Source organism: Clinocottus analis, unplaced genomic scaffold (genome assembly GCF_023055335.1).
Source record: "Clinocottus analis isolate CAN_PGR_092001 unplaced genomic scaffold, fCliAna1.0.p SCAF_18, whole genome shotgun sequence".
NCBI lineage: Eukaryota > Metazoa > Chordata > Actinopteri > Perciformes > Cottidae > Clinocottus > Clinocottus analis.
In genome coordinates, this window is record NW_027175909.1 from 13,763,989 (window position 1) to 13,776,761 (window position 12,773).

The following is a 12,773-nucleotide window of genomic DNA, read 5'->3' on the forward strand; positions in this document are numbered from 1 at the left end:
AAGTGCCGAACCTTTTCCCTCTTCCTTAATTTCCATTTCGATTTTGACAGGTTTTGTGACTGGCCTTTGTGTGCGTCAGTCTGCGCTGTTTTCTGTATCCTTTGAATGGAGTTGGAGAGCTTGAATCATCAATTACACTTGAAACTTCATTTGAGAAAGGCGACAAATTAAGCTTGTTGGTTTACAAGCTGGAGAAGGAAGAAAAAGTATTTGTTTCAAAGCACATTGGCATTAATCCACCATCTTGCTTATTGTCACTCTAAGCTGCCAATCAGAGCTGGAAACGCACACCGCTCTCCCATCATCAACAGCTGGCTGTTTGAATCACCCATTAGCCTCTCTGCCTCCTACCTCTCCCTTTTCTATTTCCTCATCCCTGTCTCCTATTCCTTCTCCTCTACCTTCTCAACCCTCCCGTTTGTATTTCATCCCACCTTCCTCCTGTCATTGTTTTCTCCTTCTCCCTCTCCCTCAACCTCTCTGCTCATTCCCTTTTGCTATCCTTCTAGTCCCTGTCGTCAAAGAAGTTTGACTACCGACAGTTTGCTGCCATTCCTTCTTCCAAACCCGTATACGACATCCAGGTATTGGCTGCATGCTGAGCTCTCGGCCTCCTCTCCCCTCGCCCCCTCTGGCTTTCCCCGCTGCCTCTCCCTTCTCGTTTCTCTGGTAATCGAGAGGCATCAGTGTGACTGAGGTCTAGGTGTTGGCTCCATGATTGGAGTACCTATCCTGCGCTGCACTGTAGCGATCGACTCACTAACTCTCCCTTTCACAAAGAAGAGAGAGACTCACGCGACGTAAATGACACCAAATCAGCCCTGGGTCTCGCTCCTCCCTTCCTGGTCTCCCACTCACAAGCGTCAGAGCATCTCCAGCAGTGACCCCTCACACCCTAACCCACTAATCAGACTTGGTTCCGGGTGGGAGGGGAAATGGTCACAAACTCTGCATCTCATCCACTCTCACATTCACTTCCATCAGCTGTCTTGTTCCACGCATGGGTCGCATAGCAGACAGAGGAGTCACATCTTCTATCACATAGAGGGGGGTTTGTGTCCTCTTCTCTGTGTGGACGAAGAGATGGAAGGGGAAGCATGGGACTCTTGGAGCGGTGCGGGAGAGAGAAGTGATCTTTCATTTATCGCTTTTGGGGTCAAGTATCTGGTGTCGGTCTGCGCTCTGAGTGTGGGATCTTTTGTAGTTTAGTTGTTGCGCAGTGACTTCTGTTTGTGCGTGTTCTCTCTTTGGTGGACGTCATTCAAGTGATATTGCTGTATGTGTTTGCATAATGTTTCCTGCATATGGACTGACAAAAGTAGTGTTTAACGGCTATGTGTTGATTTCTATAAACATGAGTTATGTAGAACAGGAGACCACTGAGATCTGCACGGTGTGGGTCACATGGTCTGACATCCGATAGAGGACAAATTCAATTTTCTTTAGTCAATTCTTGCTAAAATGTGTCAATTGCAATTAATAAAACAACATTGTGAAACCTACAATCACATGATCCTCAGCTTGCAGGTCGTATTTGGTCCCTTGACCGAGTTCCAAAGTAGAAGAAACTTAAGAGGAAAACGTGATGACAGTTGGTTTATCAGAGCATCAACACAAAGACAACTTAACATGCTGCTTAGTTTTCCAATGTGACTCTTGTTGGTGCCGCACTGTTGCTCTGTTGGCTGCCTCTCTGTGGATGTGGACACACTACAAACCCCGGAACTGACGACCTAATTCAACGTCCTTTTTCTTTAACATGCTAATCTCTCCCGGGGAGTAGTCCGGTCCAGGTGCTCTGGCTTCTGTGTCTGTGACAGATTGGGAGCTTCAGCTCTGTCTGCTAAACCGGCAGTGAGCGGCTGGCACACTCACTGCCGACATGGTGACGGCTTCCCCCTGGGACGGAGGTTACGATGCAAACACCGCTCAGTTTACTCACTGGCTGCTCTTCCTTTCCAGACCCCCGAAGCAGTCGATGACCTGCAGTTCATCGACGACGGCTCCAGCAACCCAGGTGAGAACTGGAGCTATGCAGTCGCAGTGGACTGAAGACTTTGTGAAAGGGACAATAAGTGATGCATTCATTACCTCAAACGTTTTCTACCCCCTTTGATTCAGGCGACTACCTGGGATAAGCAGCTCCTATTGGTAGGATCCTGTGTGCATGTGTTTTTTGGGTCTACGTGTGATTGTATACGCCCGAGTAGTCATAAAACATGTAATGAGGGTGTTGGTTTGTGCATTTATTCTCTAACCTGCTTAGTTGTGTGGCATAACTGTGGGTTCAGGTGTTAAGATGGGCGTGGCTACCTGGGTGTGCTTCACCTGTCCATCACGTATGAAGCGGCAACTAATGTTGAGAAATGTGTGCTGTCCTGAAGTAGTGATGTCACACTAACCGTGATCCCGACTGTGCATGAGTTTGTGAACTGAAACTGGTGATTGTGTTTCATGTGTGAGTCGGTATGTTGACGTGCAAACAAGAAAACAGGTTCCTGGAAAATTGTTAATAATTGCAGCAACTTGAACTATTTTAAACTGAGCTGCGTTGCGACATGTAACGATCTCCCTTCTTCCTGCACACCAGTCACGTTAATGCGGTGGTTCTCAAACTTTTTCTGTCACGTCCCACCTCATCAAAATGGTCCAAATGCTGAATTTTTATTGAAATAACTTTTTTGTGAGTCCTCCAGCTGGGCTTTTTCAAATAGAATAAAGAAAATTGACATCACGTTCAAGTAAACCGGATTGCTTTACCAGCCAAAAACTTGTGCGATCACTATGTTAGAACAATGCAAATAAAGTTCTGTGTGAAAAAAATAACTCGTATTTGGCAAACAAATTGCCTAATGTGGCTGAAATTAACCTGTTTTGCACCAAATATAAGATAATAACGTTCATGCAGAGAATAATTTCTCAACTGTGGGATTATTAAACGATTCTACAAAAAATATCTCCGCCCCACAGTTTGAGAACCACTGCTTTCATGGCATCGACTGAGTTTAGGTTTAAAACATGCAGTCACTGAGTACTCCACTTTTCTGCTCACATCTTGTGCTGGTTTCCAGCTGCTGCTGTGAATGTGGGGCTTCTCTCGCAGGTTTAAGGGATCCGTCCAGTTTGCCTTCAGCTCTCTTCCTCCACAGCTGCCCTAGTGGAGTGACTGCGATGTAACAGATAAACAGCAGCCGCTTGACTCCAACGTGTTGTTTTTTTATTGTCGTTTAGTGCCTGCTGCAAGCCCCGAGGTCGAGGTGCCCAGCCCACTGCCCGCCACCTCGGCTCTAGAGGAGATGGCCCTGTACAGCAACAAGCGCAAACTGAGGCAGGGCCGCCGCAGCCTGGAGACCGCCGTGCCGACGTAACACCTCACGCCGAGAGGAAAACGCTGAAGACAAAGTGCGAACATACACATTTAGATTAATTGTGGAACACTGGTGCATCTCCCATGAGGTGCAGAGTCACTAAACACTACACGGTGTCAGTAGAGCGAGATTTACTCTCCCATATATAACCACTGCAGAGACTATGACGCCGATAGTCACCACACACTCGCTTATATCCTGCGTGCCAGTCTTGCCTAAACAGTGTGTGGGTGAGAACGGTGTGGCAAGAAAGAGCTAGTGTGGTTAGTTAGGATTGCTACTTAAAGACCTCTTAAAGATCTCTTTTTTGTTGTTGTTGTAGAAGCTGATCTATTTTAAAAGGAGGTGACTCAAGGTTTAAGTTTATTTTTCACACCTCCAATAATTTTGCTGTAAAAGAAAAAAGAAAAAAAAGATACTGGAAGAGAAAAGAAATGGGTCATAGGTATACTAACTTCTTGAATGATATTTTTAGGCTTTCAGTGAATAGATGTCAGGGGTTTCTTGAGACTTGGGCGAACAGGAGTGTAAATATTAATTGAGGAAACATCCTGCTACCTTCACACTCACAAAATGTGTGGAGAGCTTTTAAAAAAACAAACCATAGTACATATCGTTTTTTGCACTGCCTATATCTTCAGTAATTTATTGTTTTTAGCGTTTTATTCAAATGGAAGGCCTTCTATTTTAACCCCTGCCGTCCTTTCGGGCACACAGCATGACTGATGCTAATCCAAATTTACCTTTAAACTAATGTTAAAGATAGCTCTATGGTTTACTTCGATAAAGCTTTCAACTAATGCATATATCGTATCAGTTTACATCATTTAATCTATATATATAAATATATAACTCAAACGTTTTTAAAGAGAAGCATATCTACAGTTAGATTGCTTAGACAAAGTAGAGCTGTTGCACATCACTGAAATGGGTCAAACTGCCTGAGTTATATTCCCCTTGTAGAGAATACGACTCCGCTGGAGGCAGCAGCAGTTATACAGAAACGGATCACACTATCAAAGTTTGAAAACACATTTATTACTAATATCTTTTGATTAACGGTACTCACCCTGCCCTTTTTAAGGTTTTTTTTTATTTTTTACTTAATGTGAATCATTCAATTTTATTGTTGACTTATCTGGAGGTGATCCAGAGGGATGTGAAGGTAGCAGATGTTTTATTTTTCTGTCTATGGTTAATTTAAAATCTGACGCCACTGAAAAAATCATTTATTATTGTGTGAATAATGTACAAATACTGAAAGGAAAGCAAACTTTGGGTTTGAAACTGAGCCGGTCTTGACCGAGACCAAGCGAGAGTCTGGACTGCTGACGCATCTGGGTTTGGACGGGCTTAGTGTCGGGATGCTCTCTGCGTGTATATTGGTTTGTTAATGGGAGAGCTGGGAGAGGCAGAACCAATTAGAAACCCCTCTCAAGACATTGTTCTCATTCTCATTGCTTAACATACTGTCAGTTTATGTATTCAATGGGTATTTTCGCAGAATCACAGGATAGTACATTTGTGTTAATTTAATGTTGGGTCTTCTAATGATAGCTTTCCATGTTGTTCTCACTGACTGAAATTCAGTTTGTTTGATTACATTTGCAATGGCTGATATCTCCTTTTTTTAAACTTACAGTAGTAGGCAAATCTTTTTTTTTCCAGATGGGTTTCACTACATTATTCATGCAGTGTTTCAAGTGTTTATTCTTTCGTCTTGAGTTCTCTTTTGGGGGAATTTACTTGCAAATAGGTCTGAGGGAAAGGGGTCAAAGGTCCTAGGGTTAAGGGGTAGAGCTCATACAAGACTGTAACTAGTGAATTTGTACAACCAAAGAAGTCTATTTTGTGGTTCAGGAATAATAAAATTTACTTTTCATTTAAGAAGCTGATTCACTGGGTAGTGTCATTTGTGCTCGATTATATTCCACAAACTACAATAAACTGATTAAATGTAGGAAGAACATTCATGTGCACACAGAACTCACTTAGCTAACGGGGAGAATTTGAGGAAGTCTTCTCTGTCCGGACGACTTCCTCTGCACTCCTGGAGTAAAGGACAGCGCCCGAGTATTCCTCTGCAGAGACAGAAAAATCTAAAAGGTTTAGCTATTTTGTGTGCAAATTAAGGATTGTTGCTCCATCCCTACTATGTTCCTGGCAGGAGCATAAGCGATTGAGTCATTTTTTCATGCCAAAAAACTTCCGAGCACATCTGATAAATATATTTTAAGTGCAGATCTCTATTCTTGAGTCAAGGACACCTTTACCACCATTCACTCCATGTTCTTTGATGGAATAAGCAGAAGTCGTCCATTAGATGCTAAATGGAATAAAGAGGACCCACCTTTTTCAGGATTCTGTAGCGGGCGTTGTAGAAGGACTTGGAGTTGTCCGGAAGAAGCTTGTCTTCTTCGAGAACCTTCTCTGAAGACTGCTGACTGTCCTTCTGCTGAGAGCAGCAAGGAAGCAGGTTGTCAAAGTTCATTCACATCTTTGTACAACATGGACTAAAATGAGTTCCTCCGTATTGCCTGCACGCGGGTGGGATTATAAATAAGACTTTTACGTCTATTTGTGTGATGCTTTAAAGAAAACTATACAGAAGCAGTATTTTCTAAAAGTGTGGCGGACTCACTTGTTGTTCAAGGGTCTTCTCCATAGTTATGTCCAACTCATCCTCGGGTACCAGGAAAGACTTCTTATACCAGTTCTCAAATTCTGGGACATAAGAAAAAAAAGGCACAACTGATTCCATGAAAGCTCTGAGTCGTGTCAGGGGAGAAGAAGATATAATGAATCTGGAGAACTGACCAGAGAGCAGGCGTACGCGGCACTGATCCACAAGTTGTTGACAGTAGTTGATCTCCGACTTCACGTCACGCAGCACCTTATATCTCTGACGGTAATGGTCCTTTAGCTCCCTCAGCTCCGTCACCAAATATTGACCTTTATGATCATTTTAAAAAAAATGATTCACCTCTTTAATCACATATTATGCAGAAAAACCTGTCCTGCATTTGAATTCTAAATATGTAATTGAAAGTTTATTTTTGATTCTACAGGGAACATGCAGAAGTCTTGCACCCTCTGATACGCCATTGAAAAAGTACAAGTATAGTCTATCAAGAAAGTCAAAGTATTCCTTGACATAAAAACCTTTTTAGGACAAAGTCAGTATACTGTATAGTAGGACCTAGGTCACAAAAAAGGTCAGAATACTAAATAATTATGGTTAAAAGTCATAGTATATATAGCATGCTATTTAAAAGTGATTCAAAGTCATCGTATAATGTCAGAAAAATGTATTGTGGTATTCCTCTTCTTTGTATTAGGAAAGACACGGTTCCATTAAGAACAGCAAAGCATCTACCACTTCATGAATATCCTCATGATGGCATGAACACGAGTACCTTGGCCTTCTCCCATCTCTTCCTGCCGCCGTATCGCGGCCGCGGTGCAGTCGATCTCTCCCTTGACAGCGTTGATCTCCTCGCTGAGCTGTCGAAGAAGACCGCGGCGCTCCAGCAGCACGCCCTTGTTCTCCTTCAGGATGCAGTTGCTCTTGCTGCCGGGTCCCGCTTTAAAATCCTCAAAGGCTTCAGCTTTGGATGGAGGAGAGCTGCGAAGGAGACGGAAAGCTTTTCAGGGTCAAGGCTCTATCTAACGCGACGGCGTGCACAATACATTTACAGAGCCCAGAATTTAAAAGATAAGTCTATATTCATATTGTACACATACTCGTGATGTAAAGGTTCCTCGCCAGGCGGTTGGGACTCCGGTGCGTCCTGGCTCTCTGTATCCGGTTCATGCGACTCCTCTTCCTGCTCTGGCGTCTGGAGAAAATTCAGCTTGGATTTGGAGACGCTCTCCAAATGCTTCCTTGAAACTGGACTCGGCTCTACCGCTGTCTTGCTTTGGCTGGACGATCGCAAAGAGAGTGTCATCAGGAAAACTAAAGCAGTGCCTTTAATAACTGGACCTATATTGGCTTTCATCTGTTCTTTCATCTGGTCATTTTAATCTGTAATATTAATGTGTAGCCTCATTAATGTACAGAAACATGGGAAAATATTTTGCCAGCTATAATTATCATTAATTGGTCTTACTTTTTGTTGATCGTGCTCAAAGTTTAAACCACATTTGTAAAGAAATAGCACAACATTGCCATTCTGTGAGTTAGCTGAACGGCTGTAGCTTGTAGCTAATAGGATATTCACTGTTCACCAACCTCAGCTTGTCCTTAGACTTGTTGGATTTGATTGAACTCCGGCGGTGGGTGTGCTTCGGTGATTGAGGGGACGGCTCGATGCTGCCTCTGCTGTGCAACTCCTAAAAGAGTTTATGAAGCAACATCTAAACAAAGCTCAAGCTCAATGAATTGTTCACTCAACAGGCCGTCATTACAGACAAATAGAAGTACAACTAAAATTTACCCCGAGAGGATGGAGACCGACTTTGATGGCAGTTTTGTTTGGACGTGGGTTTTTCTCCACCAAGTTGTCGGTCTGGCTAAGCTGAGCCTTTGCCGCCTGCCCCCGTTTCCTACTCACACACACAGAAACATAATTCATTGTTTACCATTTACAAATAGAGCTTGTTCTAATTGTATTTCCAAACAAAACACTGGATTATGAGGAGGAAAATGCTACTCACTGCACAGTGCACTTGAACTGAGCGAATGCCGCTTGGACCTGCCTGATGCTTACAATCTGTAATTAGACGTCATGTACAGAAATTTAACACCTTTTTTTTTTTTTTAAAAGGCCAATTTTAAGCCAATTGTACGTATGACAGCGGTGTGTTATTTCCTCACAGTGATTTCGTCTAGGCTGCCCTCGAGGTAGCCCTGAACCTGGTGGTGGATCTCAGCAAGCTGGGCTTCAGACAACGAGTCGTACGTGATGCCCGATCGCTTTGCCTGGTGGACGGTGAATGAAGGAGCTTTATCTTCAATAAAAACCAGTAGTTTTTTTTTTTTTTTAAATAGAAAGCACTGCCTGGTACTGAAACAGTCATGTGAGTTACATACTTGAACACAGGTCAAATTATCGTATTTCAAGTAATTTACTACTGAATAATAGAAAATATGACAAAGTGTAAGTTAGTTCAGATCAAAGTTTTGACAGTAAACCATGACAATATACTACACATTACATAGTATAATGCAATATATGTATAACACTTTCCTGCTAGCTCTACTCACCACTGTGTTGTAGATGGACAGTTCCTCTTTCAGCCTTTGTACATCCTTCTTAAGTTTCTTGATCTGAGTCTAAACAACAGAACATTTCATGAATCACTCGGTTTTTTGAAGACTTTCAGAGAACAGAATACAATGCAGACTGTAAATAAAGGTAACACATGTTTACTCTCCCGGAGTAGTTTTTGTGTTGTGTTCTAGTACGTGTGGTGTGTGAAAAAAGTGTGAGGACTCACTGCTGGATCGTTGTGTTCATTAACAGCAGGGTTTGTCTGGATGCACTTCATTCTGCTGGCAAAACGCAAAGTTGAGAGCTGCAAAGAATATTGATTATGATCCAGAGCAGAAAGAAACAAACTGCTTTTTGATTTATAACACACTCCACTGCTTACTGATTCTTCCATCTGTGCAGCCTCCCCATAGATGTTGGCCACAAGCACAGTGTTGCAGTTCCCTCCTACAGAAATGGACAACTGCAGCATGTTATACAAGTTTTACAACAGAGGAAAGGAACACTTACATTTCCAAATGTAAGCTATTGGAGTTGTTTAAACCCCAAAGCCGTGGCAGCCTCACCCAGCGAGTCTTTGAGGGCATGAGTGAGCTTAGACTGTCTGAAGGGAACATGGTCTCTGCGCCGGTCTGCCAGGGCCAGGATGGCCTGCTCCAGGAACGACAGCGACTTGTTGATATACATCGCTTCCTTCAACATTTGACCCTCTGACTGAAAGAACAGAAAAGGTGAAATGAAGAAAAAAATGTCTTATGTTTCACTTTGACCGGATATTTCTCAAACTCACCCCAGTCTTTCCCACCCTCTCGGACCCGGCCAAATCTACCAGATTCAGCTTGGAGGCGACGTACTTGGCTGACAGAGAACTGCGTGAGTGAGACTGCGGTGAAGAAAGACATTTTTCTCCAACTTTAAAAAATGTATGCATGTTTGAGCAGCAACACCACAGTAAAAATACAACAAACATAGCAGTAACCTCTAAAAGGTAATACCTCTATATGCACAGTGAAGATGCAGTGGGACCTGGAGGAGTTCCTGTTTAAGGCATGCGATCCAATAATGTGATTCAACTCCCCCTGAGTAAAGAAACAGCAGCTTTATGATAGTTACATTTCCATTTCATTCATCTATAAAATCATGTGAACAACCTCTATTTCATAATAGAAACTGGGCAATAAACCATTAAATGGCACAATAAAGTTTTTAGGTAAATTCACTCTTCAAATACAGCAGGGTTTTATAGCTGTGAACATCAGACCGCACCTCAAACAGCAGGTTGAGAGCCTCCTCCTCACTGTGGACAGGATGATAAGACAGACCTCTGATGAACACGCCTCCTCCCGGCTCCTCCATCACCACCATCCCCCGAGGAGACGGGCACGGTGAGCCTCGCGATGACAGCAGGTCCACCAGGGTCTCGTTGTAGATCTCCAGGTAGGACAGGTACACAGAGAAGGAGTTCTCAGTCCTTTTCTCCACCTCCCGAAACACCTGAATGTCATATCAGAGATTTTATTTGAAATATAAAAAAACTTTACTTTACTTAAATGGAGCCGTCAGATAAACATTTTTTCACATGATGCGAGCGACCTCCTGAAGGGCTCGAGGGATGACGCCACGCTGCTCGTATGATTCTGTGGATCCTGTCATGGTGTAGGTCTTTCCTGCACCCGTCTGCCCAAAACACATCACAGTACCTGAAAAACACACAACAGAAGACACTTATAGAATGGCAAAAAACTCCCAAATTAGCAAAGACACTTTTACCAATATCATCTTGGAAAAGGGCCTTTTCAAGAAAAACCACAAACCTGCAGCCCTGTATGAACGTGAAAATGCTGAAATGTGGTTTTAATACTCGACTGCACACTTAGTTTTATATTTCTAAAGGATCTACCATTATAGCCATCCAGTGCTCCCAGTACCACCCGTCGGCACACTCGGCCATACAAGTCCTCCTGGGATATGTTCTGCAGGACGCCTTCCAGCTGGAAGGACCAATAGCTCGACTGACTCTTCCTGGTGTCCCAGGGCCTCCTGGAGTCTTTCCTGGAATGGATGTTAAGCGTCTGAGGGGGGAAAAAAACACAAAAATATTGCCACATGGTGTCCCACTGTGCTGTGAGAGCTTCCATGACTTAAAGATTGCACCTCAAACGTGAGACAATTTGTATTCAGTTAGACGAACCAGCTATTCCACCTTCATTTATGATATATAGTAATGTAGCATATAGTAGTATCTGGCAAAAATGTCAATACTAGATTGAAGTTATCCATTAAGGATATAGATGTGACACATTTTGATAAATAAGTTGGAGATTAAAACATCTTGGACATTAAACAGTGAGATAATGCAATGACTGTTGACCCATACATTGATATATTGATACATTAGGTGATAAATTAAAGGAAAACCCAACATGAAGTGCTGTAAACAAATGAAAATCATAGTCTTCATGAATGGAGGATTAATAGCAGTGTTGATATGTTAGACGGCATTCCTTTAAACGAGGTAAACCCAGTACCCAAAGACATTTAATGTTCTTTCAAAGAAGACAAAAAGAACCAGCAAATGTTAAAATCTGAGATGCTGAAAACGACATCAGCCCAAAATAGAAAAGATATGGCAACATAAAAAGCTGAGATAAAAAATATAGATGTATTTTCTGACTACTCAATAAAGCAACAGATGTAGTAAGCCCATTTAATTGCCCAAGTTAGCAATCAGTCATGTCTTCAGGGCCCTGCAACTACACAGCTGTATTCAATCATCTAATTAATTGCACCTGTGTCTCTACTGTCATGCAACTTTAAATTGTTTTTCATGAAAAATAAAGGGTTCAAAGTTAATATGGTTAGATTAGTTTTTTTTTCTCCATAAAATACAGATTAACATTTTGAACCTGAAACCTTAAAAACAAAACAATGCCCATTATTAAGATAAACTTGGAAGTTAAAAGCTACCCAGACTTATTTTCGACTGGCGATTTTATTTATTTTAATAATTATTTGTATTAATAATTAGTTGTATTTATTTATGTATTTTTTATTTCTATAAATATTTTTATTGATGTTTTTTATTTGCATATTTTCAGACCTTGTGTCTTAACGTCTCACCTGTCCGTCCGGAAGACACTCGACGACTTGACGACCTCGGGAGAAGTCGGCCGTCGGTCGGATCCGGACAAACACTTCGACCTCGCTGCTGTGAGCCTTCATGCCAGCTTGTCTCCAGAAACACTACACAACCCGCGTCACGCTCTAGTTGTGTTAACTAAAGCCACACAAACTGCGAGGAAGAGGGTAGTCGTGTTAAGTCTTTACCATCTTAACGTGGCCGCCGTCTGTGGTTGCCATTCAGCGTCATGGTAACAATCGGGAGCGCGCACGCAGCGTGGGAAAGTGGCTGCGGCGGCGCGCGTTGTCAAATTAAAATATACAATTGACAATAGGGGGTCTCAAAAGATATGGAAGAGGTTATAACTTAAATTACAAAGTACTGTAGTTTTTGTTGACTTATGACTGATTTAATTCTCATTTGATAAATCTTTTTCACTCACTTTTAATTATGTAACGGGTTAACTTATTATGTATATTTGAAATCCAAAGTCAATGTCCTTACTAGCCAAACAGGTAAATCCTTGGATGAAGATTTGTAATTTTGATTTCAGTGGAATTAGCATAAATCAACAAAGTGTTTGGTTTAGTCATGCTGAAAGCTGTGTGAGAAATGAACAGCACTATTCACCTTTTCCTGCAGAAATGATCGCTGCATGGCCTTGTTAAACGTCTACCTTTTGATATTTACAAGTACTTTAGTTTCCTGAAGTGAGAGGAGCATTTTTTTGTGTTACCTACCAGTCTCCACAATGACTATCTAGTCTGCCACAAAGTCTGGGGAGGAAAGGTTTGACTGACATTAAGGTTTATGAATGAGGATTTGTCCAACAGTACTTAGAGGACATTTCTTTAAAAAACAAAAAAGGTCAAAAAAAGAAAACGTGGACTTTGTAATTAGGCTGAATCACTAAACATACAAGAAGTGGAAGAGCACTAACAAACTCCACCTACTGACAGACTATAAAGCAGGTGTATGCACAGATAGGATGCTGATATATTCAAGATGAGAGGTCTCACACTGCTCTGTTTCTTGGGATTATTTCTCACAGCATCCACTCTGGTGAGT

At 42.1% G+C, this 12,773-nt stretch overlaps 2 protein-coding genes across 10 annotated transcripts in view; one reads left to right on the forward strand and one right to left on the reverse strand.

Annotated features, from left to right (window-relative positions):
- scrib (scribble planar cell polarity protein) overlaps positions 1 to 5,263 on the forward strand; it is a 59,436-nt gene extending 54,173 nt beyond the window's left edge. For 6 of the 7 annotated variants that reach the window (XM_068582091.1, XM_068582086.1, XM_068582092.1 and 3 more), the window contains 3 exons: positions 510 to 584; positions 1,963 to 2,017; positions 3,232 to 5,263. In XM_068582091.1, the coding sequence (XP_068438192.1) occupies positions 510 to 584; positions 1,963 to 2,017; positions 3,232 to 3,368 (267 nt within the window). In that variant the 3' untranslated portion in view covers positions 3,369 to 5,263. The remainder of the gene's footprint in view (positions 1 to 509; positions 585 to 1,962; positions 2,018 to 3,231) is intronic. The other variant, XM_068582090.1, reaches the window with a different exon arrangement.
- On the reverse strand, positions 3,196 to 11,944 carry kif9 (kinesin family member 9). Of its 3 annotated transcripts, none has more exons than XM_068582096.1 (21): positions 11,705 to 11,944; positions 10,485 to 10,656; positions 10,178 to 10,284; positions 9,851 to 10,078; positions 9,580 to 9,663; positions 9,375 to 9,467; positions 9,151 to 9,298; positions 8,967 to 9,031; positions 8,811 to 8,888; positions 8,578 to 8,646; positions 8,188 to 8,292; positions 8,028 to 8,083; positions 7,808 to 7,916; positions 7,603 to 7,703; positions 7,113 to 7,292; positions 6,785 to 6,993; positions 6,186 to 6,320; positions 6,010 to 6,092; positions 5,719 to 5,817; positions 5,360 to 5,449; positions 3,196 to 3,391 (listed from the first exon to the last, which is right to left on the reverse strand). In XM_068582096.1, exons 1-20 carry the CDS (start codon positions 11,804 to 11,806, stop codon positions 5,360 to 5,362), a joined length of 2,313 nt encoding a protein of 770 aa, XP_068438197.1. In that variant the 5' UTR covers positions 11,807 to 11,944; the 3' UTR covers positions 3,196 to 3,391. The 3 variants fall into 3 exon arrangements, with proteins under 3 accessions (XP_068438197.1, XP_068438196.1, XP_068438195.1); XM_068582095.1 differs by having other exon boundaries at positions 5,719 to 5,820; XM_068582094.1 differs by having other exon boundaries at positions 5,719 to 5,823.
- Positions 11,945 to 12,773: the final 829 nt, after the last annotated feature.